A 27445-nucleotide genomic window follows, 5' to 3' on the forward strand; every position below is an offset into this window, starting at 1 on the left:
AAAAAAGAGTGAGGCCAAGAAGACAAGATCGAGGCTCGACGCCAGGACGCGTGACGCAAGTGGTTCAAGAACGTTTGGACCGCGGATTTGCCGACCACAATTGGCGAACAACCTACTAGCCTTCCAAGAACAAGGGTAACAACTATGCCAACTGTGATTTTTACGCTGCACCAATCAGCGTAGAGGCAACCCCCGTCAGCGCAGCTTCCAAAATAAATATGGACCTTAGCTAGTGTGCTCTAAAATTTCGAGTGTGAAATATACGGTAGTTTCATCCGAGTGAGGACAGAACTTTATCGTACCTATGTATTCTCCATAGGTAGGAGTAGGGTGTCGGGACGATCTTTACATTCCTCTATATTCCACTGGCCCCTAAAACGGTTGGCCGGACTGGTATCTGCTATCGTACAAGTTCCAAGAAAATTCGTTTCTAATCGTCTGCGCCGTGTAGGTTCTTCTACTCCTCACGTCATACTCCAGACAGTGGCCGTATTTCAGCAACCCACGTCCCGCCCTGTCGCCCCTTTTACACTATACAGACACATCCGGTATGCCATTCCTTTACCTCACGCCTAAAATATCTGGTCTGTCGAGATCGAACGGATCGCTCTTTCCTCTTGTTTCGCGGTTATTGGTTGTCGCGCGGCGACTGCTAATACCGCTTTTGCTACCACTGCGCCCGGGACCAAAATAGGAGCTACGGTCGCTGTATGTCGTGGGTAGCGGGTTGGAGGACCGCGTGGACGAGGTAGACATTGATCGGCTAAGAGAGGAGCGATTGATGACTACCGCGTTGGCGAGTGGAATGCCGGATTTCGGACCATTACCGCCATCATTTAAATTAGATAAAGTGAACGGGTTAGGTAGCGATTCAAAATCAAATGCATTGCGGTCATCAAAGGGATTTGCTGCAGGTTTGAGGGGTGAGATGTGCACCGAGGCCTGCGGGGTGTACATCAAACCTCCTCCATCGGCGGAGTAAAATGATGATGTTGGATGAGACAATGCCGTGGCATGGCTCTGTGAGCGGTTCCGGTACGGAGCCAGCAGCTGAGATGATTCGCGCTGAATCTCATTGTCTTCTATACGGATGGTCTGCCGTTGGTTGGGAGATGGATCCAAGAATGGATCTTTGGGCTGCGCAGGCAACGGGAATTGGAAGTCAAGTGTAGACTGTCTCCAATTTGGTGTCCCGGGGGTGAGAGGTGTCCTTTCCGACCGAAGTGTCTTGGCTTTAGTACTGACAGAGTTTCCGGGTGAATCCGGATTTGTGATACGGAGCTCCGATCTGTCCGGGTCTCTGAAAGGGTCCTCCGCGGTTTGGACTGGTAGGACTGGAAGAACTGGTGGTGTTGGGGTAAAGAATGAGCGCACACTATCCGTAGACGTTGGACGTGCCCGGCCCAACCGTCGCCTGAAGCGGTCCTTGACGCTCCGAAGTTGATTCGCCAATGGAGCGCTGGCTGAGCGGAGATGACGAGTTGATCCGGCGGAGCTGGCGGAGAATCGCGATCCGCCGCTTCTTCCGTCAATGTACGGCGAGTTGGTGGTACTCCTGGCACCTTGATCTACCGCCTTCGGACGTCTAAAAGTCGCAAATAACGCACCAAAAAAGCTCGATCCCCCTAGCGTTCCCGTGGCAGGGTGTGTCAAGCCTCCATTTCCATCACCAGGTATTTTTTCATTAGACGGTGTTTGGCTCGTAAAGCCTCTACTCCGTCTCCTCCGTCGGACGCAGAAGAAAAGTAACAACGCAGCAATGGCTGTGCCGACAAGTGCGCCTATTATAATTCCTGCGATAGCTCCCGGCGACAAGGATGCTGCGCTGTGGCTATGGGAGGAGTAAGTTGCATCGGCCGTTGGTGCAATGGCAGAATGCAATGAAGTAGATTGCGACAGAAAGCTTGTGGAAGATGAGCCGTCTGTTGCGACTAAAGTAGAGGAATCAGATTCTACTCTTGCAGCGGATGGGGGAGTGGATGCGCTGGAAGAAGGGATGCGCTGTGCAGTGGATTGCGCGGGGGCAGAGGTGGAAGCAGCAGCGAGAGATGACACAGAAGGACTCTGCGTACCAACGGTGGTAGAGGTGGCGGGAGTGGTCGAAGTGGGCGCGCCGGCTAAGAGGGAGGTGGTGGCGTTTCTCCGCACGCGGGTACAGCGCCTGCCGTCGACGGTGGTGATGGACTGCTGGGGAGAGGCCATCCATGCAGAACAGGAAGGACATTGAGGAAAGGCTTGGAGAGAGGGAAAGGCCGGCAGACGGGATGTAGACAGAAGAAATGCGGAGGCGACATGGCTCACAGAAACACATGAAGCCGGCCGCGTTTCAGGCGGCCGGTTCGGGCATGGGCGGCGTCTTGGGCGCTTCAGCGCTGTCGCTGCCGCCGTCTCATCGCCGCCCAGTGGTGTTGCGCTTCCCGTACGCAGTAGGTCCTTTCCCCACCCGCGCGGCACGGGCGCCGTTCCCCTAGCCTGCCCGCTCCCTGCATATGCGGACGTGCCGACGTGCGGACGTGCGTGCGTGCGCTGTGTGGGTGAGGTGAGGCCACCATTTCCCTCGCGAATCCTCCCGCAGCATCCATCATCGACGCGACGCGACGACCATGTTTGGCTTTGGTGGAAGCAGTGAGTCCCCGTCCCTCGTCCCGCTGTGCGAGCATCGGGCCATCACGTGACCGCTCTGTCCGGCTTCCCGCTGACTTGCTGCTCCCAGGCACTCTTCTTGCCGGTAGGCACGACTCGGCCCAAGAACGCGCGCCGCCGGACTTGCCTACGCCCATCGCCTTCCCCCATTTCAAGCCGCCGCACCAAGACCCCCAGTGCTGGTCCGACACTGCCCGCCCGTCGGCTTTGTTCCAGCGCTTTGCGCGTGTCAAGAAGCCCTCAGACATCTCACTCGACCACTTTGCTGCACTGAACATCGCGTTTGAGCCAGAATGCGGCTTTGACGAGATCTTGTCTGCTCTTCCCGATGGTCCCTCGTTCTTACCTCCCAAGTCATGGCTTGAAGATCCTGCTACCGACGCTCCCGAGCCGTATGCGGCCGCCAAGTATGCTTTGAGCAGCGGTAGGCCGTATCCTGGCCGCGATGATTTCGTGCTCCGTTTGAAGGAAGTCACTATAGATAATCATGATGCCTTCAGTGCTCTCACGCGTACTCCACCCCCTGGAAAGAAGCCACCTCGCCTTGCTCACTTCAGACGTTTCTTCGAGGGCTTGGACAACATGGCCTACTACTGGGATTCCAGTCTGGATGAATACATACCGCCAAACCCAGAAGGCCAGCAAACCGGCTCCAACGGAGGTACGGTCGGTCCCGAGGCGGCTAGCAAACAGAAGCTAGAAGACGGAGAAGCTGAGACTGTCAAGTTGGAATCCACGCATATCGACGAGTCCGAGCCGCGCAAGAAGGCCAAGACGGGACCATTCGGTGGTGAAGATGCACAGGCCCCAGGCCAGTCCGTAAAGTTGGCCCAACGTCCAGCGAGCACACCAGCCACAGACACCAGCTCACAGGCTCCGACCGGCACCTACAAAGGACTCCGCATCGGTTCCGGTCGAGGCATGCCCGATAGCTACCGCACTGATACTATCCGCTCCTTTGTTGAGCCCATCGCCTGGTCCTTCAATCTCACTCTAGCGCCACATCGCCGGCCACCTGCTCTGCAGGTAGAGAACTTACGTATGCCTGTTCGCGTCAGTGTCGGGCTATGGAAGCCTAGCACAGATCGGACAAAGGCGCGGCAAGGCTGGTTGACAGGACCAGTCGCTGGCATAAGGTCGGGGGATTATGTTGATTTTGGAAAGAGTGACGGAACTGACCAGCGTGGACAGCAAGAGGCTTTGTTGGACGTGATGCGTGAGATTGGCTCGTTGCTCAGCATAGCTCAAGAGCGGGCTCGCGAAGGCCGTAAAGAGCGAAAACCCGGTGAGGGGTGTTGGTGGACCACCGTACCCCGTTGGGGTGGCGGCAGTGGTGGTGAGGTTGGAGAGGGCCGTGGTGATAGCGACGGGCCCGCTCCTAAGTCCAAAGATGCCGAAAAAGAAGGCGAAAAGCCAAGGAGTTCTTCAAGCAGGCGAGTTGCAAGTAGGAAAAAGTCTGCTGCAGAAGCCTGGGCCGAGTTGAAGCCTGGCGCTGGCTTCTGGGATCCTAAGGTTGACTACGAAGCCACGGGAAAAAACAAGCAATCCGAGTGGGACGATGTAAGCCCTTGTTCTTACGACGTCATACTTATACCTTGAGCACAGCCCCTGACACCCTCATCCAGCCAGTCCGCACGCAATTGCTAACAACTGATCTGCCGTATAGGTGTTCGTTTTCTCATCCCTGAATACCCATGTTTCGCTTTTGCATCTGCATGTGCACCCGGCCTACATTTCTTGGCTTGAAACCGGAAGTTTGCCTTCCCCCCAACCTGCAGACCCCTCTTGGTGTCGACCAGTGCTCCGTCGCACGCGTTGGTATGATTTTTTCAACGTAGATGACCGTGTCGAGGCCATGCGAGGTAGCTGGGGAGTTCTCGGGTATTTGGCAAGAAGACAGGAAAACGTCGGTGAAGACGGACCGGATGTTGCCATGGGCAACGCTTAATCTGCAAGACGGGACGTTCGTGAAGATGGTAAGATATGCATGCGGCGATGTGATGGGGACCATTTGACAGGGAACCATGAAAAGGCATTGCCAACGAGTAAAACTATACGGACGAGATAACTAAACTATCCATTCCCCAAAAGAGCCTCTCTGCTGGTCAGAACGAGATTGATAGGCTGATAACGGGATTCGGTTCGGTTCTAAAACACAACTGCCAGAATAGTCTTGGAACAATTCAGGCACTTTTCTTGTTCTCGGCACTCGTAACCCCTTTTTTCTTCTGTGCCATTTACTTAAATAGCTTCAGACGTAGAGGCAAAGGCTGCCCCATCCATGTTGCACGTTGCGTGTGATCTCTTTCGTCTTCCCCTGTGTTAGGATGTACGAGTGCAGACAGTGGACCACGGTTGATCACCAGCCAGGGGATGAATGCACCGAACTGCTCCGGGGTGAAAAGATTTACTTCGAACATGCCAGTGATGTGCGGCCCAATAGGCTTATCCCAAACTTGATAGATACGGAGTTCAGGAACTGAAATGAACGTGTGAGTCGATAACAATTACGGTACGATAAGTACGTGTGACGAGTAGAAAGCGGGGGTCGTACACTCTCGTCTCACTCTTTCCCACAATTGCTTGGCAAAGTTTGTCTGCTCTTCGTCTGACTGGAGGAAATAAACATGGACATCGAAGCCACCCCGGATGCCATTGGTAATTGGTGCAGGGAATTCCGAATAAGCTTCACTGCGCTTCTCTGCCGGAGGATTGACATAGGATTTGCCATCGGAGTTTCGCTCACTAATTTCTGTTAGCAAACTGTTATCTTGAAGTATTATAATGGTGCGTTGCAGCGTGTTGGGAATCCGAGAGATTATACAAGCTTACTCTGGAAGCGACGGAAGATTCTCGTAGCCCTTTAGGGGCGAAGGGTATGCGTAGAGACTTGGATCAGCCATATTTTGCGCCTCGAGTCCGTCGAGCCAATGTACGTATACGTATTGACATTGAACGTTATTGGATCCTTTTAATATGGTGCGGTGGATGATGTGAACATCGCAGTGGATGAGGTCAGCGTCACAGATTTGTCATGTTCGCGGAACTTTTCCACCCGACGATTGATTCAATTTATTCCTCTACAACAAGCCGAATAAAGTAAACAAAAAGACTCAAACACAACCCCAGTATTCCATCGGGCTGTGCACTTGGCAAAATGGATGTGCAAGTCGTTCATCCATGCACTGGTGGATGACAATGTCAGCAGCTATCTCGACCGAACTGGTGGGGTGAGTTCTAAACGCCTTAAAAAGAAATAATATTCTACACAGTGTTAGAGAGGGGGACTTGTTATCAATTGTTTGCCTTCACCATGCAGCACGACCATACACCGGCGACACCGCCAAGACGTCGCCGAGAGCACCCAAGATTGGCATTCTCAATCACCAGTTGTACCAGATGACAACTGCTTCTTGGCCTAAGGAGATGACGTTTGCCGCGATGCATGGCAGAAGGTTCGAGTCAGAAATCAGCCCATCTTAAATAGGAGGAGCCTGTGGCAGAGCGTTGATAGCTGTCGGTTGCCCCGTCATACACTCCGCCCTCTTGTTGCCTTCACGCTTGACCAGGAACGAGACAACAAACAAGACTACCTTCGACTTCGACTTTTCTACTCCTAAGTGCATCATCATGCCCGACAGTAACCGGTTTTACCTTCGCCATGCAAGCTCCGGTGGCGAGGACAACTCGCACAAATACGTTGCTCCTCCATCGGTTGGCCATGAGATTGGCATCATGTTTGGAGGGATTGGGGCTATGCTCCTAGGTGAGTGCCCACTGTAGACCTTGGTACTCAGCCAAGTAAAGCAAAAGAGACCCAAACTGGTTGTGACGCGAAATGACGTACAGGCATGCTTCTTTTTTGGATCTGGTGGGCTCTTTACTTGAAGAAGGAAGAACGAGAAGAAAGGGCTAGGATTGAAGGACTTAGGCAACGAGGCATCCCCAAGGAACAGCTCATTGTCGAAGAGGCGGCAGGAGAAGCTAAAAAGTCAGGAGCATCCTGAAGCTCTGGTAGTTAACAAACGAGAAATTTGTAAATGGGATATTTCAACAGGCTTGAATTCTTTGTCGAATTGGTTAGACTTATGGTCTTTAAGACCATAGTGTCTTATATAGCCGGCGTGCAAAGTGGATCAGGCGGACTGTATGCCTTTTTTCTCCTTATAACAGTAAAGATGTGCAAGCTGCCATGCACGCAAACCTAGTAGAACATACTGATAAGCGCCTTTTCTTGACAATTGGAATTTTCTGTCTGGCCTAATGTTGCAACCAGTCTCGGCTGTATCTACGAGGACTCCGACTTCTTGATCTGTTGAAAAGTCTCCAAGAATGTCGCTGACTCCTCAGCGCCCCCAATCTGGTATTTTCCTTGGATCGTGAAGTTGGGGACACCGGAGATGAATCGCATCTGTGCCTTCGCCACCTCCTCATCGACCTCTTTTCCTCCCTTATCAGTACTCAGCCACTCGTTTACTTCAGCCTCTTCCAAGCCAGCATTAACCGCAGCGCTCCGCAGAATTGCATGGTCGGTAATGTCCTTTTCGTTCTCAAAGTAAGCAGCAAAAAGTTCTTCAACGACGCGGGTCTGAAGCTCTGGACTTTTGGTTTTCCCCAATTGGATCAGTCGATGAGAGTCGCGCGTGTTGCCGGTGCGCCCTCCGAATTTGAAGTTGATGCCGTTTTCCCGGCCAACCTGCGCGAGCCGCTCCTGAATCATAGCTGTGCGCTGCGCGCCAAGTTTGCGTTCGTAGCGCGTCTGCTTATCCTCGCCGGGAACGGGCGCGGTGGGATCCAGGTAGAAAGGACACCAAGTCGTCGCAAAAGTGTCGCTGGGGTAGACGGCCTTGTGCTGGCTAATGGCGCTTTCGAGGCGCTTCTTGCCGACCAGGCACCAGCTGAGAGGGGGGCATTAGAACATTGTTTGTATGTTGTGGGATCGGTGATGGCTCACGGGCATACTGTGTCGGACACAATGTCGATCCTGTAATGCGTCATTGCACGTTTGAGAGCCACGATTGCTGAGGTTAGTCTTTAAGACTCTGTACGTTCGAAGACTGTCAAAGACAAAAAGGACAGAAATAGACGGTGCCGGGAGTGTGTTGCCATAGCGGCCAGCTTACCAATCAAGCACCCAAAGTGTTCCATCGCATCCTCGGTGCTGCTCGCGACATCCATATCCGACGTAATCCGTCACCGTCAACCGAGAGATTCCCCGTCTAGCGAGACAGGGAATGATACAAGCAGTTCCTACGGACTACTCATTGTCTAGCTACAAGCCTTAATCCTGGATATAAGTGAAAAGGTCTTAGAGCACATACATACTACAAACACCGTAGCTGTGTTTCTTCTTCCATCCCGTACAAGGGCTTTTATCTCATTAGGCGGTGAATCTCGCTTGACGGTGACGGACGTTATCGTTTTGCGTCAGCGGTGTCACGTAAGAAGAGCCTCATCAACTCGTCTCCTCTCTCCCATGCAGGCTCCCCTCCACCGGCTCTGGCTGCTGCCTCTCGTTTCCAGCATCGCCTGGTTCCTCACTCTACTGGTATTGCTGATCACGTGGGTCGCGAGAGGGACACCGCGATATCCCGGCCAGGCCAATCCTTATGTCGCGTGAGTTCTTGGACGTGTGTGCGTCCCGTTGCTGACGACGGTGCGGCAGCTTCATTTCGGACATCGCGGCCTTCGAGCTAAAGCCCCTCTTTCTCGTTGGATCATGTATCACAGCCTTCGCCTTCATCGGCACCGTCTGCGCCGTTCATTTTGCGCGGTACAACCGTCGCATGTACGGAATTGACGACGTATGGTATAAGCACTGGACGTCGTTCGTAGCCATGTTGTCTGGCGTTGTTGCCGGCGCAGGCCTGATTCTTCTGGGCGTTATGGACACGTTTCGCTTTCACGAGGAGCATCGGATCTTGCTCTTGGTGTGCTTCAGCGGGCTGGCTTTGTCGGCGCTTTGTACGACGCTGGTATACTTTGATCAGACCAAGAAGCCGTCGCGGTTTCGACTGCTACGGCTGTATTGCTCGGCGAGCGCAACCATAGTGTTGACGGAAGTAGGGCTGGGGACATGTTTCACGGGGCTGATGTACTCGGGCTACTGGCGCATCGCGGGCATCTTTGAGTGGACCATGGCGTTTGTGGGCTCGTTGTACATGCTGGCGTTTGTGGGATTTGTCGCGTGAGTTTGTACCAGGCGCAGCCACAGCCACTTTGCTCACCGATCAATAGAGTTCCGCCCGAGGGCATCGACGCGCGGGAAAGGGATCCCTTGCTCCAGGAGAGGGGGGGCCAAGAATGGTAGCGGTAGCGAAGGGTGGGGGATATGTATCAATCAAAGAAGATTGCCTATTTCAATGCCCCTTCCCCGGGCTGGCAGAGGCACAGTTCGCTTCCAGATCTGCCCGAGTCCCTGTACGGCAGGACCGCAGCATCGATCGCTTGCTCGGGCCACACGGGAGCCGATTCCACTACGTCAGCCCGGCCTGCAACTGCGCACCCCAACTTCCAACTCTTCTTCACCTTTGTCCTCCGCCCCGTATCATTTTCGCGTCGCCCGTCGCCCGCGCAATCTCCTACTCGCTCATTGAGGCGACCACTCACCGCGAGCCATGTCGTCGCGAGATCAGCAAGGCGAATCCTCGGCCGCCCCTACGCTCCCCCGGGGCGCAACCACTTACGCACAGGCAGCCTCTGCCACCTCCCAACCCTATGGCCAGCCTTCACACGACTCCCCAGCCCCTAAATCCTCCTCGAAGCGCAAGAAGAATCGTGGCGGCAAGAAGAGAAGAAGGCGCCAGTCCTTTGCCGCGCCCTCCGATCATATCGATGCTGTGTCTGATGCCGCTGCCGCCGGACGACCCAGTTTGGCCGACGTAACCAGCGAGCAGGCTACTAGGGATAGCTTCTATCGCCTAGTCACGAATCGCAGCAACACTAGTCTCGAAAGCGAAGCTTTGTTGGATCACCGGTAAGCCTGTCCCAATACCATTATGTCTCGGAACGTGGGCTGACATTTATATTTCAGCGAACAAGGTCCGTTGAGAACGCGCCGGCAAAGCATCATGGGTAGCTTCTACAGCCCTCGGGCCAGCCAGCCCTACAATCGAGCCTCCCCGAGCCACCGTTCGTCGCAAGCCTATCCTTTCCCTCCGCCACCAAAACTCCAAGGCGCTCCCAAGTTGTCGAGAGCCGATAGAGACGATGACGAAGCCGAAGATGAAGCGGATGACCGCACGCCGCTGATGGGCTCTTCGAAGAAAACAAGCCCAAGATTAGGCAGTAGTGGAGGTTATGGCGGCTTCTCGAGCGTTCGGCCTAACGACCGTGGTCGCCGAAAGTCTTCCAGTACCATTTCATCCGTGTCGAGCAAGAAGAAAAAGAGGTTAGCCCCCAGGCCAGGCGTTCCTCACCAGAGATCGTCCAACACTGTGGACGATTATGATGTCAACAATCCTCCTTCTGTACCGGGCAGCCCAAGACTCGAGTCTAACATGGGCTTCGACGATGTTATGCTTACTGGTGATCTGACGCGCTCAAGATCGCCGGATTCAGGTCGCAAGCCAAGGCCAATTTCCCGCGATGCTATCATCAACATCGATGAAGATGCCATTGAAGGAGGGTCTGGGGGATCTTCACCACGCTCTACTCGCGAGAAACCGGGAAGCTCTCGAAGGCAGGCCGAGGAACATCCAGCTGAATATGATGTCTGCTTCCCGCAAGAAACGATGTCTGAGATAGGCCACGAAGAATATTCTCACTTTCCTGAAGGCACAACCCGCACGCGCCGCAGGAGAAGAAAGCCCTGGCCCAACCTTTCTGTTTTGGAAGAATGGGCGACAGAAGAGAAAGAACAGCGCACTCTCGAAGGCATCCGAGCACGAAAGGTCAATGAACCGCTTTTCGTTGAAGGGCGGCTGCGACCACAGAAGAGGGCCTGGCATCGGGAAGAGGATGATGCACCATTCCGGTTCACCTATTTCAACGAAGACTTTGAGAGTACGCTTCACAGTCATACGCTCTCTGAGCTGCTGCAGGAAGGCCAGACGTTCCGCGAGCTATTCATTCCCGATCCCCCTGTTTTATCGGACGATAGCTCCTCTGATGAAGAAGAGGAACGAAGCACTCCATTCAATGTGAATGCACAGAGCAAAGCCGCATCACCGAACATAGGGTCGCGAGGGGCATCACAGCAAAGACTACGCGTTGAGAATAAGTTACATTCTTCTGGAGAACAAACTGGAGAAACAACGCCAATCCTTTCGCACACACCAACGCAGAAGAAACCGATATACGGGGCCCGCCCAGTGTTTTGGCTTGACATTCTCTCTCCAACAGAAGCCGAGATGAAGACCATAACGCGAACCTTCGGTATACATCCTCTAACTCACGAGGATGTTATGATGCAAGAAGCTCGTGAAAAAGTAGAACTTTTCCACAACTACTATTTCGTCAACTACCGCACTTTCGAGCAGGACACCAACAGCGAAGACTACCTAGAGCCGGTTAATATTTACTTTATTGTTTTCAGGGAAGGGGTGATTAGTGTAAGTTAACACTTCACCATCTACTAACTCTGTAACAGTTGCTGACAACAATCTCTTACACAGATCCACTTTTCGATGACTCCTCATATGGCCAATGTTCGCCGCAGGATCCGGCAGCTCCGGGATTACCTGATCCTCAGCTCCGACTGGATTGCCTACGCCATAATTGATGACATCACTGATGTCTATGCGCCTTTGATTCAGAAAATCGAAGACGAAGTGGACGACATCGATGATGCTATTCTGAGGTTACACAATCCAGAGGAAAATCTCGACAACAAGCCCAAGAATAACGCGAAATCGAAAGAACTCGAGTACGAAAAGCAGTCCGATCTGCCAGATGGAACTGCTGGCGACTCGGGCGGGAACATGCTTCGTCGGGTTGGAGAAACTAGAAAAAAGGTCATGGCGCTTTACCGGCTGCTGGGCAACAAGGCCGATGTGATCAAAGGTTTCGCCAAGAGGTGCAATGAGCAATGGGAAGTTGCGCCCAAGACCGAGATTGGCCTCTACTTGGGAGATATCCAGGACCACATTGTTACCATGACCGGAAATCTGAGCCACTACGAAAGGTACGTCTACTAGGATCTAGCGCTGGATGTAATGTTTTTTAAGGACATTGTGGCTGACAATACTTCCGCTAGCCTCCTATCCCGTGCGCACGGCAACTATCTGGCGCAGATCAACATTCGTATGAACGAGCGCGCCGAGCAGACGAACGACGTACTCGGCAAGTTGACCGTTCTCGGTACTATTGTTCTGCCTATGAACATTGTTACCGGCATGTGGGGCATGAACGTCACGGTTCCGGGCCAAGAGATCGAAAGTCTCTGGTGGTTCTGGGGTATTACAGCAGGCCTCATCCTGTTTGGGGTCACTTCCTTCTTCATCTGCAAAAGGTATTTCACCCCTGTCTTCAATTAATCGCGGTTCTTGCTTTTGGACGGCGGCATTTCTCGTTTACCGCGCAGTTTGAATCCCCCTACATTTGGATCGGTCAGTCATTTTTGTTTTACCAGCCCAATCTGCGAACCTTCGTGACAAAACAACTGCGCAGCCTTTTGCCTTTTCCTGTTATGCAGTTTAGGCTAACGAATTTTCGTCTTAGGGTTTACGGTGTAGTGTGATCACTTGGCCGGGCTACGACGCGGTCAAAGGCATCGGGGATGCTAGAGGTAGTGGTCTTTGCGCCATTTAGGGCTTTGTATAGTGCTACTGCAAGTACATCAAGCAGACAATGATTCGAAATAAAACAACTGTCATTTTGTGAGAGATGATTCCAATTTACAGAGGCCTAAAACACGAACTTCCGGGCCAAACATGTTTGATGATTCGAAACTTCGTTTCCGTAACGGCAGCCGCAACTACGCAGAGTAAACATGCTACTGGGCCGAAACGCGTTCAGTTGTAGGAACTTTCTGAGCTCCGACGTGTGAAACAAGAGTATTGCCTTCGGGCAGACAAACCTCTGACGTCCAAAACACGGAGAAAAAGAAAAGAAACAAAACAAAAAAAGTCAATTAATCCAGAATGGAGCCACTCATCCTGTGGTCCGTTCAAAATCCGTGAAAGTAGTCCAGTGAAAGTCATTTCATTCCGGTGTTTCCGTCAATCGTCAAAAAAAGAAAAGTGGAGAGCGTAAAGAGAGCATCGCGCCCGCTGACGAACCAGAAACCCATGCTGAAAGGTCACTTCGTATGCGCGTGCGTGACTGTCAATCTTCAAAAATCCTTCGGGATAAGTAGTAGTAGTAGTAGTAGTAGTAGGTCGATAAGTCGAAAAACTCCGCGCTCACACTCCCGTCACAGGAACGAGCACAAAGCGCTACATCTGTCGCCGCCTTCGCCGTGGCAGCAGCGCCAGCAAAACAACAACAGCGGCATTCACTCCTTACCCACGAACTTGCCGACGCAGACGCGCGCGCCCTTGCCCGTCGGCAGGAGCCACTCGTCCTGCTCGTCGTCTTTGGCCTCGAACCAGGGCATGTGGGTCGCCGGCGCGGCGGTGAGCGGGTGTCCGAAATCGTGGATGTCCTGTCTCTGGGCGTTGATGACGGCGAGGCGCGGCTGCCAGGCTTGCGAGGTTGCTTGAGCAGCGCTGTCGGGAAGCGAGGAGGACGAGTTGTTGTTCTTGTGGGCGAGCTTGCGCTTCTTGCTTGCTCGGGGTGGGGTGAGCAGGGCGCGCGTGACGCGGCGCGTGGTGAATCCCTTTCGAGAGGTGATTCGGACGTCGGGCTCAAAGTCGGAGGCGGAGCCGGTGTTGGAAGAAGTGTCTGTGTGGGCGCTGTCGTCGTTGTCGTCCTCGTCGTTGGGCTGTTTGGTCTCGGCAGTCTGTTGGATGTGAGTGTCGCCAGTGTGGATAGAAGGAGTGGGAGAGGGAGGTTCTGAGGGAAGAGAAGAGAGCGGGCTGTCATCACTGTCGTCGAAGATGGCAGGTTGATCTGTGTTAAAGTAGACGCTTTTGTTGGTGTTCTTCCCATCGAGGAATCCCCAGAGACCATCCGCAGCCAGGCTATATTGTGTTCAGTCATAACTGCTTTTGGGTTGTAAATTACTTACGCTGCATCAATATCGTCGTCAAGAGGAGCTGGATCAGTACCAATAGGACTAGTCATGGAGTCCACAATCTGCTGTCTCAAGCGCGGTTCCACTGGGCCACGAATGTCGACTTTTGTGACGCCTCGGATACCGCATAGCGCACGGATAACGGCTCGCTCGTAGTAGTGGACCTCAAGTGGGGCTTTCTCAAGAGCCCGTGAGCTGATCTTGCGGTTCGCTGAGAGGAGATCTTTGAGATTAGGGTCCGCGTCGCGCGATCCGACAGGATTGGTCACGCGATGAGCGTTGCGCTCGAAAAGAATGTTGCCATCAATGACGATGCAGACGTATGCGAGCGCGTGCGGCGTCTAGTTGCTAGTGAGATTTTGCGAATGAGAAGAGAATAGGGTCACTTACGTTGCCGGGGTGGATTGCGCAAAGTGCTACCGACCACATGTCGTCGTCAAAGTCGTCGAAGTTGTCGCCAGGCATGAGGATCAGGCGTAGTGCTCGGACCTCAGTGAAGGGCTTGGCCTCACTGTGAATGCGGTGAAGGAGGGCCATTGCGCCGTCGCTGCCAGAAAAGTTGAGGGTTGGATAGTTTTCCATAGCCGCGGGTGTTAGCGGCGCGGAGGATCGAGTGGCTTCCATGGTGACGTGGTCGGCGGCGACAAGTTAAAGAATCGGTCGGCGAAGTGAAACGTAAAAAGAGCGAAAGTTTGAAGGTGTTATGGTGAAAGGCTCCGGGGCGTGCGCGTGAAAGTGTGAATTAAGCTTTGAAGTGAAGTGCACAGCACTAGGAAGAGAAAGCCACTACGAAGTCGAACATCGTACCCTTGATTATCCCACCGGGGCAGGCGGACAGCTTGTTTTGTTGCTGTCGCGCCTGTTTCTCCACGTCCTGGTCCTGATTTGGCTCCTGGCCACATAACCTGTTCCCAATCCTCACCGCCCAGCCGCCTCGACTTTACCATATGCCCTCCACCAGATACTCATGTTCGCCGCGACGATCAGATCCAACATCTTCAATCCCTCATCTTGAATGATGAGCTTGCCCAACTTCGCTTTGTTTCCACCAAATCCTCCGCCCGCCGACTCTTGCCCAAGAGATAGATCCAGGTTTGTCCCACCCGATAGAATATCTTGCCAGTGACTGTTCCGCTCTGGCTGCCAGTGACCATTTCGCTCAGCATGGTCGTTGATTGTGAGCCCAGACATCCGTTTCTGTAAGGTGGGCCGTGCGAAAAACGAAGACCGCTTTACGGAGCCATCTTCCATAGGTGTGCTTGGAATCGCGGGAAGGTTGAAGCGCAATTCACTGACGGTGACTGATTGCGGTGACTGAAAAACAGGGTTGCTGACGGGAAGACTATGTTTACACTATTTGCGTAGTTAGCATCTAAAACGACCCAATCTTCGCCAAATACACTCACCTTCAAAGAGCTGCCAGCAGCCCCAGTGACAAATTCGCATCTTCCATTCCACGGGCTCTGAAAAACGTAACCCTTGAAGCCGGACTTGATAGTTCGCCGGCCATCCTCCCCAGGCGAACGAATCGTATCCACACCGTATGCTGAAGCGTTTGACGACAACCTTTGCTGGCTGAAATAATCCGGAGTCAACCGAGCACCTTCGAGCCATATTCGCCGCCTAAAGGTGGTATCTGGGCCGAAGGTCAGACTGCCTGAATCTGACAGGCTGGTTCGCGAGGTCCTTATGCTTTCCTGGCTTGATCTTGTTGGCAGGGGTCCGTTGGTCTCTTGTTGGCAAAATTTAGTGTATCCAGGGTTGTTGATTTCCAAGTGCATTGGCGTGCCCGCTCTTTTGGTACGTTGCGTTGCACTGCTTCCAAAAGTCTCAGACGATATGGCGAACACTTGCGGATCCCTGATTTTTCCAACATTCCACTGTGCTCCAGAAGCAGGGTCTCGTCGTATGAGAGTCAGGCATACGTCGTCAACACTCTGATCCACCTGCCGCAAAGGTTTTGGTGGAGTTGAGTCTGAAAAGCTCATGTGATCTGAGGAAGGGGAACTTCTGTCCAAACCGCGCACAGTCCTAGGTGGACTATGCTCCATAAATCCCGGATGTTCCGGAAGGCGATCTTCGGGATTGATGCTATATTGGCTACTTGTCGTACGCGACGATTGGTAGCTATAACGGGAAGTAACGCGTGCTCTGGGACGGGTGTTTTCTAAGGGTATCTCGGGTAGATCGTAGGCAGAAAAGCTACTATTTTGGGAGGAAGTGTCTAATTTGGGACGCGACTTTCCCATTCTCAGAGTAGGCAGATCGTAGGAAGACTTCTGATGGGAGAACGTGTCCAATGTGGGACGCGTTTTCTGTGGCCTCAGGGTGGGAACGTCGTAGGAAGAATGGCCGCGCTGGTGCGAAAAAGTGTCGAGTGTGGGACGCGACCTTTCTGGCCTCACGGTAGGGACATCGTAAGAAGAGTGGCCACGCTGATGAGAGAAGGTGTCGAGCGTGGGACGTGACTTTTCTGGCCTCAGGGTGGGGACATCGTAAGTAGAATGGCCACGCTGTTGGGAGAAAGTGTCCAATGTGGGACGTGACCTTTCTGGCCTTAGAGTAGGGACGTCGTAGGAAGAATGGCCGCGCTGGTGAGAGAAAGTGTCCAAAGTGGGGCGTGGCTTTTCCGCTCTCAGGGTAGGGACATCGTAGGAAGAATGGCCGCGCTGATGCGACACGCGGCCATTTGACGGAGAAATTTGGATTCTCAAGGGCGCGGGGAGATTGTGCTTGTTCTCCGAGTCGTCTCTGACCGAGAGGACGGGAGGCGCGACAGGCTTGCGCTTGATGGTGGTGGGAGGAGGAATTGCACCATCTTCACTTGGCAATGGAGGCAGCGGCTTGCGCAAAGGTTTGCGCACGACTGGCGCGTGCTCTTTTACGGGCGATTGGGTGTCGGACGAGGACAAGTCGTCGTCGACGGCAGCCTCGGCCTTGAGCACCTCGTCGTCGGGACTGTCAAAGTGCAGGTAGTAGAGCGAGCTCTGGACATCCTCGGCGGTGACAATCTTTTGGCGCGGTTTTAGCGGGGTCAGGAAGACATCTACAGTCGTTAGCGGGGAAGTCTACGTCAGCCGGCGTCTGAGAGCGGGCTCGCCTCTGCTGCCAGGCACTCTGGCAATGTAGAGAACCAGAGGCTCGTGGCGCTCATGGGTCGGGTTCCTCGGATAGCGCGGGGGATTCGAGGCAAGGCTCGTTAGCGCAGATAGGGACTTTGCTTCGACGGTGTGCGCGGTCATGCTCGGGTCACGGAGGGGTCGAGAGGAAAACACGGGGGCGAAGAGAGAGAGACCGGGGCTCGTGGGCCTTTAGAAGGACAGCAGCGTCGGCGGTGGCTTCCTCCAACTCAGCTTGTGCGTGGCAGCACCAAACCATGACAGGGAGGCTGAGCAAGCAAGATCCAAGTTATGAGGACGACGGAAGCTGATCACGCATCATACCTGGTGGACAGCGCACCGAGTGGCTTTAGGGTTGTCCAGGTGAGCGGGCTGGTGCTGCGCCAGATGGCCCGTGTGGCCTTTTCGCTTCACCTTTTTCCTCCGTCGCGCCAAGCTTCCTGGCAAAAGTTCACCCACAGGGCCCATCGTGTTTCTCGATTCCCGATCCCTCTCCACCCACCGCCTCCAGATCCTTCTTTAGATATGGGTGACGACCTCGAGGTGCGCCTCCCTCCCCTAACTGCCCCTTTTTCCCACTCTCCAATTTGTCCGCGACTGACAGCCACCGCTAGGAGCGCCTCAAGAGCCATGCTCAGGCCTTTGAAGGTCTCATGTCTCTGATCCCCGCCAAGCAGTACTATGCACAGGACACCAGCGTATGTCATCCCGTCCTGCCCCGCTCAACCCTCTGTCCTGTCCCCCGCTGAGCCTCCGCACAGGACCAATGGCAGCGTAAGAAGCAGACCAAGGCCCAGAAGAAGGCCGCAAAGCGCGAAAAGCTCAACCCCGACAACCACCAGAGCGCAAAGGATGTCATGGACGAAAATGAGCGCAAGCGCAAGCGTGAGCTGGAGGGCGACGACTACTCCTCCGACCCAGATGCGCCGGGCAAGGAAAAGCCTCGTGAGGGCCTGAAGCCTACCGGCAAGGAGCCGAAGAAGCAAAAAACCGCCGAGAGCGAAAAGCCCGAAGAGGACGAAGAGACGCGTCGGAAGAGGGAGGAGAAGCAGAAGCAGATTGAGGAGAGGCGAGCCCTGAAAAAGCAGAAGCAACAAGAGAAGGCTCAAACGAAGAAGACTCGCCAAGAAACGTCCTCCGCCAGCGCGCCTAACCCGGAAGAGCAACAAAAACCTACCCAAAAGAATACCGGTGATAAAGTCAAGGAGAGCGTCGAGCAGGACGACGATGACGAAGCTAGTGTTGGCGCAGACGAGGAGATTGACGAGGTGGACGTCAGCGGCCTCATGGATGAAGAGCAAGAAGGCTCGCAATCTTCTGCATCTCCTTCGCCAGAACCGGAGTCCCCAGCCTCATCAGCCGTCCCTTCCGCATCCTCTTCATCATCCATTGTCCCCCCCACCAATTCTTCCACCACACCCGCTAAAATCCACAAACTTCCTCCCGCTGAGCAGGAGGTTCTAAGGCAACGGCTACAGGCCCGTATTGACCAAATGCGCGCCGCTCGCAGAGCCGATGGAATTGACGGCAAGCCTGCTCGCAACCGCCAGGAACTCATGGAGGCACGGAGACGCAAGGAAGAGCAGAGGCGTAGTCACAAAAAGGAGCTGCGCAAGCAGGCGAAAGATGATGAGCAACGCGCAAAAGCCGAGGCGGAGCTAGCGCGTCTGCGCGGGTCTGGTTCGCCGGGTACTCCGGACATATTCTCACCGCAAGGGGAGCAAAATAACTTTTCCTTTGGGCGCATCACCTTTGACGACGGACAACAATTGGATACATCCGCAACAAGTCTGCTTGACGCACGGAAGAAGAGAGGCAAGCAGGATCCCAAAACGGCACTTGAGGCTGCAGAGAAGAAGAAACAGCGTCTGGCGGGCCTGGACGAGGAAAAGCGCAAGGACATTGAGAACAAGGATCTCTGGTTAAATGCTAAGAAGCGGGCGCATGGTGAAAAGGTTCGCGACGATGTCTCACTGTTGAAGAAGACGTTGAAGCGGAAGGAGAAGCAAAAATTCAAGAGCGAAGTGGAGTGGAATGAGCGTATCCAAGGCGTCGCAAAGGGCAAGGAGATGAAGCAGAAGAAGCGCGAGGAGAATTTGAGGAAGAGAAGAGAGGAGAAGGGCGTTAAGAAGGGCGGCAAGCCCAAGGGTGGCGCGAAGAAGTCAAAAGCGAGGCCTGGTTTTGAGGGTAGCTTCAGGAGCAAGGCCAAATGAGGGTCCATGTAACGTAGGGGCTTAATGCCGGACAGGGTCCATTGACATGATCTTCATCGTGCTTCTTGGTCTTTTGAGGCTTCTCCTTGGAATGGCAGTCTAAAAAAAGTTGAACATAATAAATAACCCTTTTATGATCGTACAATATGCATACTGCCCCTGAAGAAATGGTTATCGTGCGATGTGAAAAGCCAATGATTAATGAATATCAAATTCAAAGGCACGGCCATCAAATGTAAGGCTCATAACGGTGCAATCCTGTCAGAGACATGGCCAAGCCAACTCAGACATGGGTGTGGTCACTCCCCTGCATGTATAACGAGCCCCAAGCGAATGAATTTAGGCGAGAATACAACAGCTATAGAAGTCAAATCTTGATTGGAGTACAATTGTGTATGTGGAACCACATAGTCTCAGTTGTATGTAAATCAACCAGCTCGGTTTCTTGCACATGTTAGTCAACAAATTTGATTTCTCTACGAGTCTTTTGGGCACATTGACGTCAGACGGGGCATATGCCTCATTCAAGCAATTATATGAACGAGATAAATTAGATCGACTATAGAATACATTTTCGCATGCCTGAGTATAGGAAATTTCATAGTGAATAAACGGAACGACAAACTTCGCCAGTGCGACGGCTGTGGTGCTACAGTATGTACATCTACTTGCTGTTCCCCCACTGCACTTTTACGCCATTGCTAATACCGGTTTACCTGTAAGGAGCATCGGCCCTCGCCACGGCCGCAAGCTCAGGCTCCCACTTGTCACCGTTCGACAGCAGCTTCTCCTTGTTGTAGAGCAGCTCCTCTCTGGTCTCCGTCGCATATTCAGCGTTGGGCGCTATCAATGAGCGTTAGCTTTCCTTTCTACACGAATTCTTTGATGTTTCAAGTCCATCCGTGCACCAATGGATAATGGGCTGAACTGTGAGGGTTTATGGACTTACACTCGACAATGGCGTCGACAGGGCAGCTTTCCTGGCAGAAACCGCAGTAGATGCACTTGGTCATGTCGATATCGTATCTGGTGGTACGCCTGCTACCATCTTCACGCTCCTCGGCCTCGATGGTGATGGCCTGCGCCGGGCAGATGGCCTCACAGAGCTTGCAGGCAATGCAACGCTCCTCACCGGTGGGGTAGCGACGGAGGGCGTGCTCACCGCGGAAGCGGGGAGAGATGGGACCCTTTTCGAAGGGGTAGTAGATGGTGTATCTGCGGAAACCGCAATCAGCCCTCTTGTCCAATTGAGCCCGCATGGTGCAGACGGCGTCCTGATGGGAGACATTACGGTGGCCGGAAAAACTGCTCGAGCACGACGTACATGCCGCGCATCATCTCGGACAGCAGGAAGTACTTGCCCGCCTTGTCGAGCGAGCTCTCGGCATCCTGATCCCAGCGCTTGGGAGGCGGGAGGCGGAAGCCGGCGGGGGGCGGGCCGGAGGGCAGGGCGGCGCGCGGTGCGCTGGTGGAGAAGAAGAGGGCGGCGGCGGGCGAGGCGTTGTGCTGGCGCAGCAGCTGGGTCGATGGGCGGGCGCGGGCCAGCATCGTCAATGGCTTGGTGGCGGCCATTGTGCAGGGCGAGGATGCTGGCAGAAGGTGGATGTTGGGGTATATGGGGTGGTGGACTTGGAGGTTGCGCAGTGGCGTATGGGAGCGGCAGCGATGTCCGTCAAGCGTCGTGATTGTAAGCCTCGTTTGATTGGCTCGAGGCACGCCGGGTGAGGGCGCGGCGGGCGACGCAACCGCACAGGGGCGCAGCGAAGCCGCGACGACGGCCCAGGGACACTCGGTCGAGGGCGCAGCAGGCGCAGCCTCGAAGCACAGCAAAGCTGGGGTTCTTCTGGCGCCGTGGGAGGTGTGGCTGACGGTCTGCCGTCGCGGGGTGCACGTGACATGACATCCAAGCTCTGGGCAGTGAATTTGAAGATTCCGAAGCGCCTCATCATCGCAACCGCAACACCCGGCTCCATCTCTCTCTACCGCCCCACTCAACCGCATCCACAATGTTCAGAACCGCCATCCTCAGGTCCGCCCGCGGCGCTGCCAGGTCTGCCGCCAGGTGGCAGGCTCCAATTGCCCGTCCCGTTGCCCCGGCCTTCTTCGCCCACTCCAAGCAGCGCCTCCCCGCGGCGAGCTTCCAGGCCATCAGGTTCTACTCTGCGCACGGCGGTCTGTCACAGGAGGAGGTCCAGGGCCGGATACTGGACCTGCTCAAGGGCTTTGACAAGGTACGCTATTATTACATGTTGCCCTGCCAGCTTGGGCCATGCTAACGCGCATCACAGGTTCAGGACGCCTCCAAGGTACATCCGCATTGAGCTTACCCTTTGCGCTCCAATTACTCATGTAGCCTGCAGCTCTCCCCCACGTCGCACTTCTCGAACGACCTCGGCCTGGACAGCCTCGACACCGTGGAGGTTGTCATGGCGATTGAGGAGGAGTTCAGCATCGAGATCCCGGACAAGGAGGCCGACCAGATCCACAGCGGTACGTTCCGAGCAGCAGGCGCCTTCGCGCAGCACCATGGCCACTCGACGATGGGCGTGTGCCGGCCGGTACCGAAATGCTAACGCGGTGCAGTTGACAAGGCGGTCGAGTACATCCTGAGCCAGCCCGATGGTAAGTTGGCCACGCGCAAGCCACGGAGATCCAATGCTAATGCATCGACCAGCGCACTAAATGGGTGGAGAAGTAGCCGACGGACTGGGAGGAGTATGGTGGTGGGGGCGACTAGGAGCGGAATTCTAATTGTACAAAGCCGCTGTGAGCTTGGGATATTTGCGACCCTGTACTATGGACTAGAAACACGAATTCGCTCCTGCAAATGCCATATGAGTTCACGTCTCCATTCATGGCGTCCATGTTAGGCGTGCCGTTGTGTGATACGTTCCTTGCGACAGGGTTCGCAATCCTCGCCAAGCGGGCAGTAGTTATTTCGACTACAGACTACCGTGGTTGCATGCTTCACTTCCCATACTACGACGACCCACGTGCCCAACGTCCACTGCGTATGAAGCATTGCGCGATTCGTAAAACGACCTGACCATCGTCAATAACGTCTCCTGACGCCAGCTTACGCATACCACCACCGACGCCGGACCCTTCCCGCATCCCTGTGCGGCGCCCGAAGCCCAGACCCGACAACCGTCCTCGATCGCAACATTCACCCAGACTTCACCGCGGATGGCCTCCTCAGCTTCTGGATTGACGCGCCGCAGGGGCGGCGGTGTTGCGGCGAACGGCGACAACGAAGATGGCAGCCGTGTGAGCTCGCCCGTGCCACGGCGCGACGACACCCGCGGTCTAGAGACATCGTACGAAAGTTCCGAGAATGGCCACAAGATTGCCTTCGACCCCCGGGACATCAGCGAGAGCGCGGAGCGGATGAAGCAGCCCAAGCTGACGCTCATGGAGGAGGTGCTGCTCATGGGCCTGAAGGACAAGCAGGTGCGCCAACGCCAGGCTGGCATGGAGGGGCAGCGCAGGACTGACGACATTCGGTGCAGGGCTACCTATCTTTCTGGAACGACAACATCTCCTACGCTCTCCGCGGCTGCATAGTTATAGAGTTGGCCTTCAGGGGCCGTGTTAGCATGCAGAAGGATTCCTCGCGGCGGCGCTTCCCCCTCGCAGATCGGGTCATCGAAGTCATAGACGACACGCTTACCGGAGAGGTTCTCCTGGATGAGGCGCTCAAGATGATGAAGTCCAGCGAGAAAATGAGCGTGTCCTCGTGGATTGATCTGATGAGCGGTGAGTGCTCGCCCCGCCCATTCACAAGACGCAGCACGCTGATAGACGTCACATTTCACAGGCGAGACATGGAACCTCATGAAGATTGGCTACCAACTGAAGCAAGTTCGCGAACGTCTTGCCAAGGGTCTCGTCGACAAGGGCATCCTGCGAACCGAGAAGCGTAACTTCCTCCTCTTCGACATGGCGACCCACCCCGTCGCCGACGGTGGTGCGAAGGACGAGATAAGAAAACGGGTCCGTACTCTCCTCACGAGCCGCACGGTCGTTCTCCCGCCTAGCCAATTCCTGCCGGATGAGATGGAATTCAGATACCTGCGAACCATTGCCATGGTCTGCGCGGCTTATGCGGCGAATGTGCTCGAGAATGCACTTACAACCCTGGGCCACGAAGCGCGGGAAAGGGCCTTTGCGCAAGTGGACGAGTTGTTGGCTGAGTACTCTCAATGGCCCTTTGCGAAGCGTGCTGGGGGCTCTGGCGGCGTGGGAGCCAATTTGGGCCAGGTTGTGCAGGATGAAATCAACAGTGGAAAGGACAAGGAACTGCAGCTTGAGGTAAGGCGACCCCCATGGATTTTGGGCGCGGCATGTGCTGACAGGAGTGTGACCAGGTTGTCGCTGCTTGCCTGAGCGTCTTCACGAGGCTCGACTCGTTGCTGTAAGCCAGCCCAGTTGCGGTTGGTGCCTTAATTTTTCTGCAGCCCACCCCCCGGGCCGTTCCCCCCGTCGATACCACGCAGTATGCTGGCGCCACCGGCGTTCACCCAAGAGCGTGGAGTTGATTGTGCTTCTGGGCGAATAATTATTTATATAGTTTGGGTGCTGGTACGTCCATTTATCGGAACCTGACGGCCGCAAGGAGAGGGAGAGAGGTAGCTATGCAACACGACGACGGCCGCCACCACCACCACCACTGGAATTGTGTCTTTTCTCTCTGCAGGGCGTCTGGAAGATCCATGAAAACAGCGGGCCGTGTGTTACGTAGCATCGCGCTTGAGATATCATAATGCAAAGTACTTTCGAGGCCTGGTTCACGTGACCGTGTCGCAGATGAGGGTGACGGGGGACGCGTAGGAGAGAGTTATTTAAAGAGCAGCAGCATCGTGAATGACATCAGCGCAGACCTCGCAGGGAGAGGAGGGGAGAGCGGGCGCTTGGCGGGTGCTGTGGGTGGATCGTTTTGGGCGCGGGCTTTCTCCCGCTCGGGGCGTGCCTGATTTCGAATGCGACACGCATCACGGCACCAGCGAGCTCCCATTTCCGCACCCCGATCCACGTAGCACTGTCAATCCTGCCGCAGGGGAGGAGAGGAGCGCACGATTCCTCCGACTGCTACACGCCTCCGCCGCTGCGCCCGTTCCGACCTCCACCCTCCGCCCTCCCTCGGCATTTCTCTTTCTTTGTCCCGGCCCCAAGCAGCCAAACAGACCAGCCCGCCCAGCCTGGACTCTCGACGCGCCGGATCATTGCGTGCAGCTTTGGTATGTTGATTCACCCGTCAATAGGTCTCCTTCCCAATTATCTCCACCCTCCCTTGAGTCGGTCATGGCGTCGCTGTCCCCGTCAATCATCACAACCCTCACCCTAGCCACTCGCGGCACCTCCTCTGCCGCACGCCGTCACCACGCCTCGCCCCATGGCCGCGCGACCGCGTCCCACGTCCGTCGCTGACATCTCCAGACCATTCATGTATCCGCCCTGATCTACTAGATCCCCATACCCGTGCGACCCTGTCATTGCGCGCTCGTTACGCGCCTACCCTCCGTACATAGACCATGCCATCTCCCGTCTCCGCGTCGACCACCGCACCCTCGGTCCAGTCGCATGAACCATCCGATTCGGACGCCGCACAAGGCGCGCAAGACGCGCCAAATGGAACAGCTGGAGAGGACGCTTCAGATTCACCTGCCGGGCCCGCAGCATCAGGACAGGCCGCCGAAGGAAGCGACGCCATCCGCGAAGGTAAAGAGAAGGCGAAGGTGGTAATGGTTGCTTCAGGCGTGGAAGTCGGGGCCGCGTCTGGCCAAAAGACGTCTCCAGGGCGCGCAACGTCTCCCTCGACCACCGGCGACGGCGCCAATGGCACTTCCCCAAGCCGGAAACGATCCAGATCCGGGTCGCGATTGCCCTCTCAACCGCCTGCGCCGGGGTCTTCGAGTCAGAGTCAACACGAACTCACGCAACATCTCATAAACGAATACTCGACGCGCGACATGCTACACGCGGCCGCAATGAACCAACAAGCAGACAACGTGCGCCAACTCATGAACGAGAAGCTTTCAGAAGTAGAATACTACAAACAACTCCGTCAACAACGACAGATAGATCCCGGGTCCGTTTTTGGTCATGGATTCGACGGCTACGGCAATGGATTCACGGAAGCGAAGCCCGCTAGGCTACAGTATCCCGCAGCGCGGAAGCGTTTGGGGAACCGCCGGTCCAAAAGCTTGCAAGTCACAAGAAAGGATATCACGAAGCAAGCCGAGCAATACGAGGAGCTTGTACCCGTACGGCTTGACATTGAGTATGACAAGATCAAGCTTCGCGACACCTTTACATGGAATTTGCATGACCGCGTCGTCACACCAGAATTATTTTCGGAAAATATGGTCGAGGATTTCAAGCTGCCTCAAGAGACTAGCCTGCATGTTATGAGGCAGATTAATCATGAGATCCACGAACAGCTTCAGGACTTTTACCCTCATATCTTTATCAAGGAGGACCCCTTGGACCCGCATCTTCCATATGATGCATACAAGAATGATGAGATGCGCATCCTCATAAAACTCAACATCACGATTGGAGCGCACACATTGGTGGACCAATTCGAGTGGGATATCAACGATCCCATGAATTCACCGGAAGAGTTTGCCAGATCGATGACGACCGAGTTATCGCTTTCAGGCGAATTTGCTACCGCGATCGCGCACTCGATCAGAGAGCAATGCCAAATGTTCACCAAGAGTCTGTATATCACCGGCCATCCGTTCGACGGTCGACCAGTCGAGGATGCGGACGTGCGCGACAGCTTTTTGTTGTCGCCTCTGGGCTCCGTTTTTAGGCCAGTTCAGGCAGCCAAAGACTTTGCTCCCGTGCTTTACGAGCTGAGCGAGGCAGATCTCGAGCGCGCCGAGCTTTCTATTATGCGGGAACAGCGGCGACAGAAGCGATCCGTCAATCGGCGTGGTGGACCAGCATTGCCGGATCTCAAAGACCGCCAGCGTACGGTACGGACTATGGTCGTCTCTTCTGTGCTTCCTGGCGCAGCAGAGCGCATAGAGGAAAGTCGGCTGTACAAGCCATCCCGTTCCTCTGGTAGAGGCAGGCGGACTATTGGACGCGGAGACGGTATAGACGATTCGGATGAATCTGAAAGCGAGGAGTCAGCACCGGAGTCGCCGGCCCCGTCGCAAATAATGATGGGAGGAACGGCTAGGACCCGAGGCATGCGTGGGGCTGCAATCGCAGCTACCGGTGCCATGCGAGCAAATTTGGGCCGGTCACAGACACCGGAAGTGTCGATGCTGCAACATCATCACGAAACCCGCACCTCAAGGCGTTTTGGCCACGAGCGTGAGGAGAGCGTGGTGGCGGAACCGACGACATTCATGGTCAAGCTCCGTATATCGCGCGACAAGCTACGGCGATGGGCGCAAGCGCAAAACACGCCACGGGCCGCGGAGTACAGGCAGAATTCGATATCAATGCCATCGCAGGCTGCGACTCCCCTTCGCGCAACGCCGGCGCGCAGTTCAATGCCACCACCGCCCTCACCGGCAACGCAACAGCGGTCCACGCCTGCTGCTGATGGAACGCCGACGAGCAATGGCCAACGAGAATGGAAATATTTCCCTGATGGGCGCGCAGAGGCAACATTCCCTCAGCCACCAGCGCATGAAACGGTCAGTAGAATTGACTCATAACGGTATGTTTGCACTGTTCACTAACTCGGACCAAGCCCCCGCCCCCGCAATGGCTCAAGGACGCTGTTATCGCCCTCAAAGCAAAGTACCCTCAGGACAACTTCGACGCCACGATGCGTTGGTCGGCCGTTGATACGCGGACACAATCGCCGGCGCGTATGGACTCGCTGCCACAGGGCGCACCTATTCCCTCGCATATCAAATTCTTCTACCTGCCGAGGATCAGGTGTCACGACTGCCCGGGCAAGCTGTACACTGCCGGCCCCGGTCTGACTGTTGAGAATTTCGAAGTCCACCTTAAGAACAGGCTGCACCTGGAGGCAGTGAAGAAGAGGCGGGCTGCAAGCGGGGGGCTACCTTGATGCGGGACGTTGGCTTGCCGGTCATGTAATGCAACATCATCGCGTCTGGTAAGGACGGCAGACGCCTGGACCACGTGCCAGCGGAAAAGATTCGGGAGGAGAGGAGAGCTCCCTAAGCCAAGTCAAGGATTGGAAAGACGGCATGGTGACGGGTGGCGGCTCTCAAATGTACAATGTTCTTTTTTTCATCTTCTCGTCTCAGCAGGGGTAGAGAAGGCACGCGAAACGTTTGCCCATGCCGCCGTCGTCGCGTTGGAAGCGTCGCTCCCTGAAGCTTTGGGTGTTGGTTAAGGTGTGAAGGGCAAAGGAGCGC

The 27445-nt window shown here is 55.0% G+C and overlaps 13 protein-coding genes across 13 annotated transcripts; 7 read left to right on the plus strand and 6 right to left on the minus strand.

The window, feature by feature from the left end:
• Window positions 1-497: 497 nt before the first annotated feature.
• K452DRAFT_3786 (uncharacterized protein) lies at window positions 498-2284 on the minus strand. The gene is made up of 2 exons (XM_033546587.1): window positions 2073-2284; window positions 498-1931 (listed from the first exon to the last, which is right to left on the minus strand). Exons 1-2 carry the CDS (start codon window positions 2200-2202, stop codon window positions 562-564), a joined length of 1500 nt encoding a protein of 499 aa, XP_033402937.1. The 5' UTR covers window positions 2203-2284; the 3' UTR covers window positions 498-561.
• A 159-nt stretch (window positions 2285-2443) lies between these two features.
• K452DRAFT_261562 (uncharacterized protein) lies at window positions 2444-4591 on the plus strand (the record flags this gene model as incomplete). Its single annotated transcript, XM_033538582.1, has 3 exons — window positions 2444-2625; window positions 2714-4203; window positions 4310-4591. The coding sequence occupies exons 1-3, from the start codon at window positions 2604-2606 to the stop codon at window positions 4589-4591; spliced, it is 1794 nt and encodes a 597-aa protein (XP_033402938.1). The 5' UTR covers window positions 2444-2603.
• A 289-nt stretch (window positions 4592-4880) lies between these two features.
• K452DRAFT_293690 (uncharacterized protein) lies at window positions 4881-5546 on the minus strand (the record flags this gene model as incomplete). The annotated part of the gene is made up of 3 exons (XM_033541604.1): window positions 4881-5122; window positions 5198-5388; window positions 5476-5546. 3 exons carry the CDS (start codon window positions 5544-5546, stop codon window positions 4881-4883), a joined length of 504 nt encoding a protein of 167 aa, XP_033402939.1.
• A 1320-nt stretch (window positions 5547-6866) lies between these two features.
• K452DRAFT_314438 (uncharacterized protein) lies at window positions 6867-7718 on the minus strand. The gene is made up of 2 exons (XM_033543753.1): window positions 7598-7718; window positions 6867-7541 (listed from the first exon to the last, which is right to left on the minus strand). Exons 1-2 carry the CDS (start codon window positions 7639-7641, stop codon window positions 6932-6934), a joined length of 654 nt encoding a protein of 217 aa, XP_033402940.1. The 5' UTR covers window positions 7642-7718; the 3' UTR covers window positions 6867-6931.
• Window positions 7719-8055: 337 nt separating this feature from the next.
• On the plus strand, window positions 8056-8973 carry K452DRAFT_282223 (uncharacterized protein). Its single transcript, XM_033539552.1, has 3 exons — window positions 8056-8259; window positions 8309-8830; window positions 8881-8973. The coding sequence occupies exons 1-3, from the start codon at window positions 8120-8122 to the stop codon at window positions 8951-8953; spliced, it is 735 nt and encodes a 244-aa protein (XP_033402941.1). The 5' UTR covers window positions 8056-8119; the 3' UTR covers window positions 8954-8973.
• A 74-nt stretch (window positions 8974-9047) lies between these two features.
• On the plus strand, window positions 9048-12570 carry K452DRAFT_3873 (uncharacterized protein). Its single transcript, XM_033546599.1, has 5 exons — window positions 9048-9619; window positions 9677-11195; window positions 11259-11767; window positions 11840-12191; window positions 12304-12570. Exons 1-4 carry the CDS (start codon window positions 9261-9263, stop codon window positions 12117-12119), a joined length of 2667 nt encoding a protein of 888 aa, XP_033402942.1. The 5' UTR covers window positions 9048-9260; the 3' UTR covers window positions 12120-12191; window positions 12304-12570.
• Window positions 12571-13078: 508 nt separating this feature from the next.
• K452DRAFT_293695 (uncharacterized protein) lies at window positions 13079-14383 on the minus strand (the record flags this gene model as incomplete). The annotated part of the gene is made up of 3 exons (XM_033541605.1): window positions 13079-13706; window positions 13754-14100; window positions 14150-14383. 3 exons carry the CDS (start codon window positions 14381-14383, stop codon window positions 13079-13081), a joined length of 1209 nt encoding a protein of 402 aa, XP_033402943.1.
• Window positions 14384-14476: 93 nt separating this feature from the next.
• Window positions 14477-17144, minus strand: K452DRAFT_3837 (uncharacterized protein). The gene is made up of 3 exons (XM_033546593.1): window positions 16860-17144; window positions 15166-16805; window positions 14477-15112 (listed from the first exon to the last, which is right to left on the minus strand). Exons 1-3 carry the CDS (start codon window positions 16999-17001, stop codon window positions 14678-14680), a joined length of 2217 nt encoding a protein of 738 aa, XP_033402944.1. The 5' UTR covers window positions 17002-17144; the 3' UTR covers window positions 14477-14677.
• Window positions 17145-17333: 189 nt separating this feature from the next.
• On the plus strand, window positions 17334-19241 carry K452DRAFT_261578 (uncharacterized protein). Its single transcript, XM_033538583.1, has 3 exons — window positions 17334-17421; window positions 17493-17576; window positions 17640-19241. The coding sequence occupies exons 1-3, from the start codon at window positions 17404-17406 to the stop codon at window positions 19089-19091; spliced, it is 1554 nt and encodes a 517-aa protein (XP_033402945.1). The 5' UTR covers window positions 17334-17403; the 3' UTR covers window positions 19092-19241.
• A 462-nt stretch (window positions 19242-19703) lies between these two features.
• K452DRAFT_348038 (uncharacterized protein) lies at window positions 19704-21072 on the minus strand. Its single transcript, XM_033545513.1, has 3 exons — window positions 20383-21072; window positions 20041-20306; window positions 19704-19934 (listed from the first exon to the last, which is right to left on the minus strand). The coding sequence occupies exons 1-3, from the start codon at window positions 20661-20663 to the stop codon at window positions 19804-19806; spliced, it is 678 nt and encodes a 225-aa protein (XP_033402946.1). The 5' UTR covers window positions 20664-21072; the 3' UTR covers window positions 19704-19803.
• A 9-nt stretch (window positions 21073-21081) lies between these two features.
• Window positions 21082-21942, plus strand: K452DRAFT_282229 (uncharacterized protein). Its single transcript, XM_033539553.1, has 5 exons — window positions 21082-21322; window positions 21380-21397; window positions 21452-21581; window positions 21675-21713; window positions 21766-21942. The coding sequence occupies exons 1-5, from the start codon at window positions 21098-21100 to the stop codon at window positions 21771-21773; spliced, it is 420 nt and encodes a 139-aa protein (XP_033402947.1). The 5' UTR covers window positions 21082-21097; the 3' UTR covers window positions 21774-21942.
• A 117-nt stretch (window positions 21943-22059) lies between these two features.
• Window positions 22060-23872, plus strand: K452DRAFT_240557 (uncharacterized protein). The gene is made up of 4 exons (XM_033537791.1): window positions 22060-22541; window positions 22601-22847; window positions 22909-23402; window positions 23459-23872. The coding sequence occupies exons 1-4, from the start codon at window positions 22278-22280 to the stop codon at window positions 23507-23509; spliced, it is 1056 nt and encodes a 351-aa protein (XP_033402948.1). The 5' UTR covers window positions 22060-22277; the 3' UTR covers window positions 23510-23872.
• A 750-nt stretch (window positions 23873-24622) lies between these two features.
• On the plus strand, window positions 24623-27132 carry K452DRAFT_217280 (uncharacterized protein; the record flags this gene model as incomplete). The annotated part of the gene is made up of 2 exons (XM_033536276.1): window positions 24623-26749; window positions 26806-27132. 2 exons carry the CDS (start codon window positions 24623-24625, stop codon window positions 27130-27132), a joined length of 2454 nt encoding a protein of 817 aa, XP_033402949.1.
• Between the last annotated feature and the right edge of the window lie 313 nt (window positions 27133-27445).

Source organism: Aplosporella prunicola, assembly GCF_010093885.1.
Source record: "Aplosporella prunicola CBS 121167 unplaced genomic scaffold K452scaffold_1, whole genome shotgun sequence".
In the NCBI taxonomy this organism is placed as follows: domain Eukaryota; kingdom Fungi; phylum Ascomycota; class Dothideomycetes; order Botryosphaeriales; family Aplosporellaceae; genus Aplosporella; species Aplosporella prunicola.

Coding starts and splice junctions, on each gene's coding strand:
- K452DRAFT_3837 (XM_033546593.1), bottom strand. CDS start 17,001: ATGACCGCGCACACCGTCGAAGCAAAGTCCCTATCTGCGCTAACGAGC. Junction 16,806..16,859: donor CAGAGTGCCTGGCAGCAGAG/GCGAGCCCGCTC, acceptor TAACGACTGTAG/ATGTCTTCCTGACCCCGCTA. Junction 15,113..15,165: donor CTGCTGGCAGCTCTTTGAAG/GTGAGTGTATTT, acceptor CTACGCAAATAG/TGTAAACATAGTCTTCCCGT.
- K452DRAFT_282229 (XM_033539553.1), top strand. CDS start 21,098: ATGTTCAGAACCGCCATCCTCAGGTCCGCCCGCGGCGCTGCCAGGTCT. Junction 21,582..21,674: donor GGCCGACCAGATCCACAGCG/GTACGTTCCGAG, acceptor AACGCGGTGCAG/TTGACAAGGCGGTCGAGTAC.
- K452DRAFT_240557 (XM_033537791.1), top strand. CDS start 22,278: ATGGCCTCCTCAGCTTCTGGATTGACGCGCCGCAGGGGCGGCGGTGTT. Junction 22,848..22,908: donor GTGGATTGATCTGATGAGCG/GTGAGTGCTCGC, acceptor CACATTTCACAG/GCGAGACATGGAACCTCATG. Junction 23,403..23,458: donor ACAAGGAACTGCAGCTTGAG/GTAAGGCGACCC, acceptor GAGTGTGACCAG/GTTGTCGCTGCTTGCCTGAG.
- K452DRAFT_261578 (XM_033538583.1), top strand. Junction 17,577..17,639: donor ACTATGCACAGGACACCAGC/GTATGTCATCCC, acceptor GCCTCCGCACAG/GACCAATGGCAGCGTAAGAA.
- K452DRAFT_348038 (XM_033545513.1), bottom strand. CDS start 20,663: ATGGCCGCCACCAAGCCATTGACGATGCTGGCCCGCGCCCGCCCATCG. Junction 20,307..20,382: donor GAGCAGTTTTTCCGGCCACC/GTAATGTCTCCC, acceptor CGGTTTCCGCAG/ATACACCATCTACTACCCCT. Junction 19,935..20,040: donor TGTCGACGCCATTGTCGAGT/GTAAGTCCATAA, acceptor GCTCATTGATAG/CGCCCAACGCTGAATATGCG.
- K452DRAFT_314438 (XM_033543753.1), bottom strand. CDS start 7,641: ATGACGCATTACAGGATCGACATTGTGTCCGACACAGTATGCCC. Junction 7,542..7,597: donor GTGTCCGACACAGTATGCCC/GTGAGCCATCAC, acceptor CCCCCCTCTCAG/CTGGTGCCTGGTCGGCAAGA.
- K452DRAFT_282223 (XM_033539552.1), top strand. CDS start 8,120: ATGCAGGCTCCCCTCCACCGGCTCTGGCTGCTGCCTCTCGTTTCCAGC. Junction 8,260..8,308: donor CAGGCCAATCCTTATGTCGC/GTGAGTTCTTGG, acceptor ACGGTGCGGCAG/CTTCATTTCGGACATCGCGG. Junction 8,831..8,880: donor GCGTTTGTGGGATTTGTCGC/GTGAGTTTGTAC, acceptor ACCGATCAATAG/AGTTCCGCCCGAGGGCATCG.
- K452DRAFT_3786 (XM_033546587.1), bottom strand. CDS start 2,202: ATGGCCTCTCCCCAGCAGTCCATCACCACCGTCGACGGCAGGCGCTGT. Junction 1,932..2,072: donor CGCCACCTCTACCACCGTTG/GTACGCAGAGTC, acceptor CCTCTACTTTAG/TCGCAACAGACGGCTCATCT.
- K452DRAFT_3873 (XM_033546599.1), top strand. CDS start 9,261: ATGTCGTCGCGAGATCAGCAAGGCGAATCCTCGGCCGCCCCTACGCTC. Junction 9,620..9,676: donor GAAGCTTTGTTGGATCACCG/GTAAGCCTGTCC, acceptor TTTATATTTCAG/CGAACAAGGTCCGTTGAGAA. Junction 11,768..11,839: donor AATCTGAGCCACTACGAAAG/GTACGTCTACTA, acceptor TACTTCCGCTAG/CCTCCTATCCCGTGCGCACG.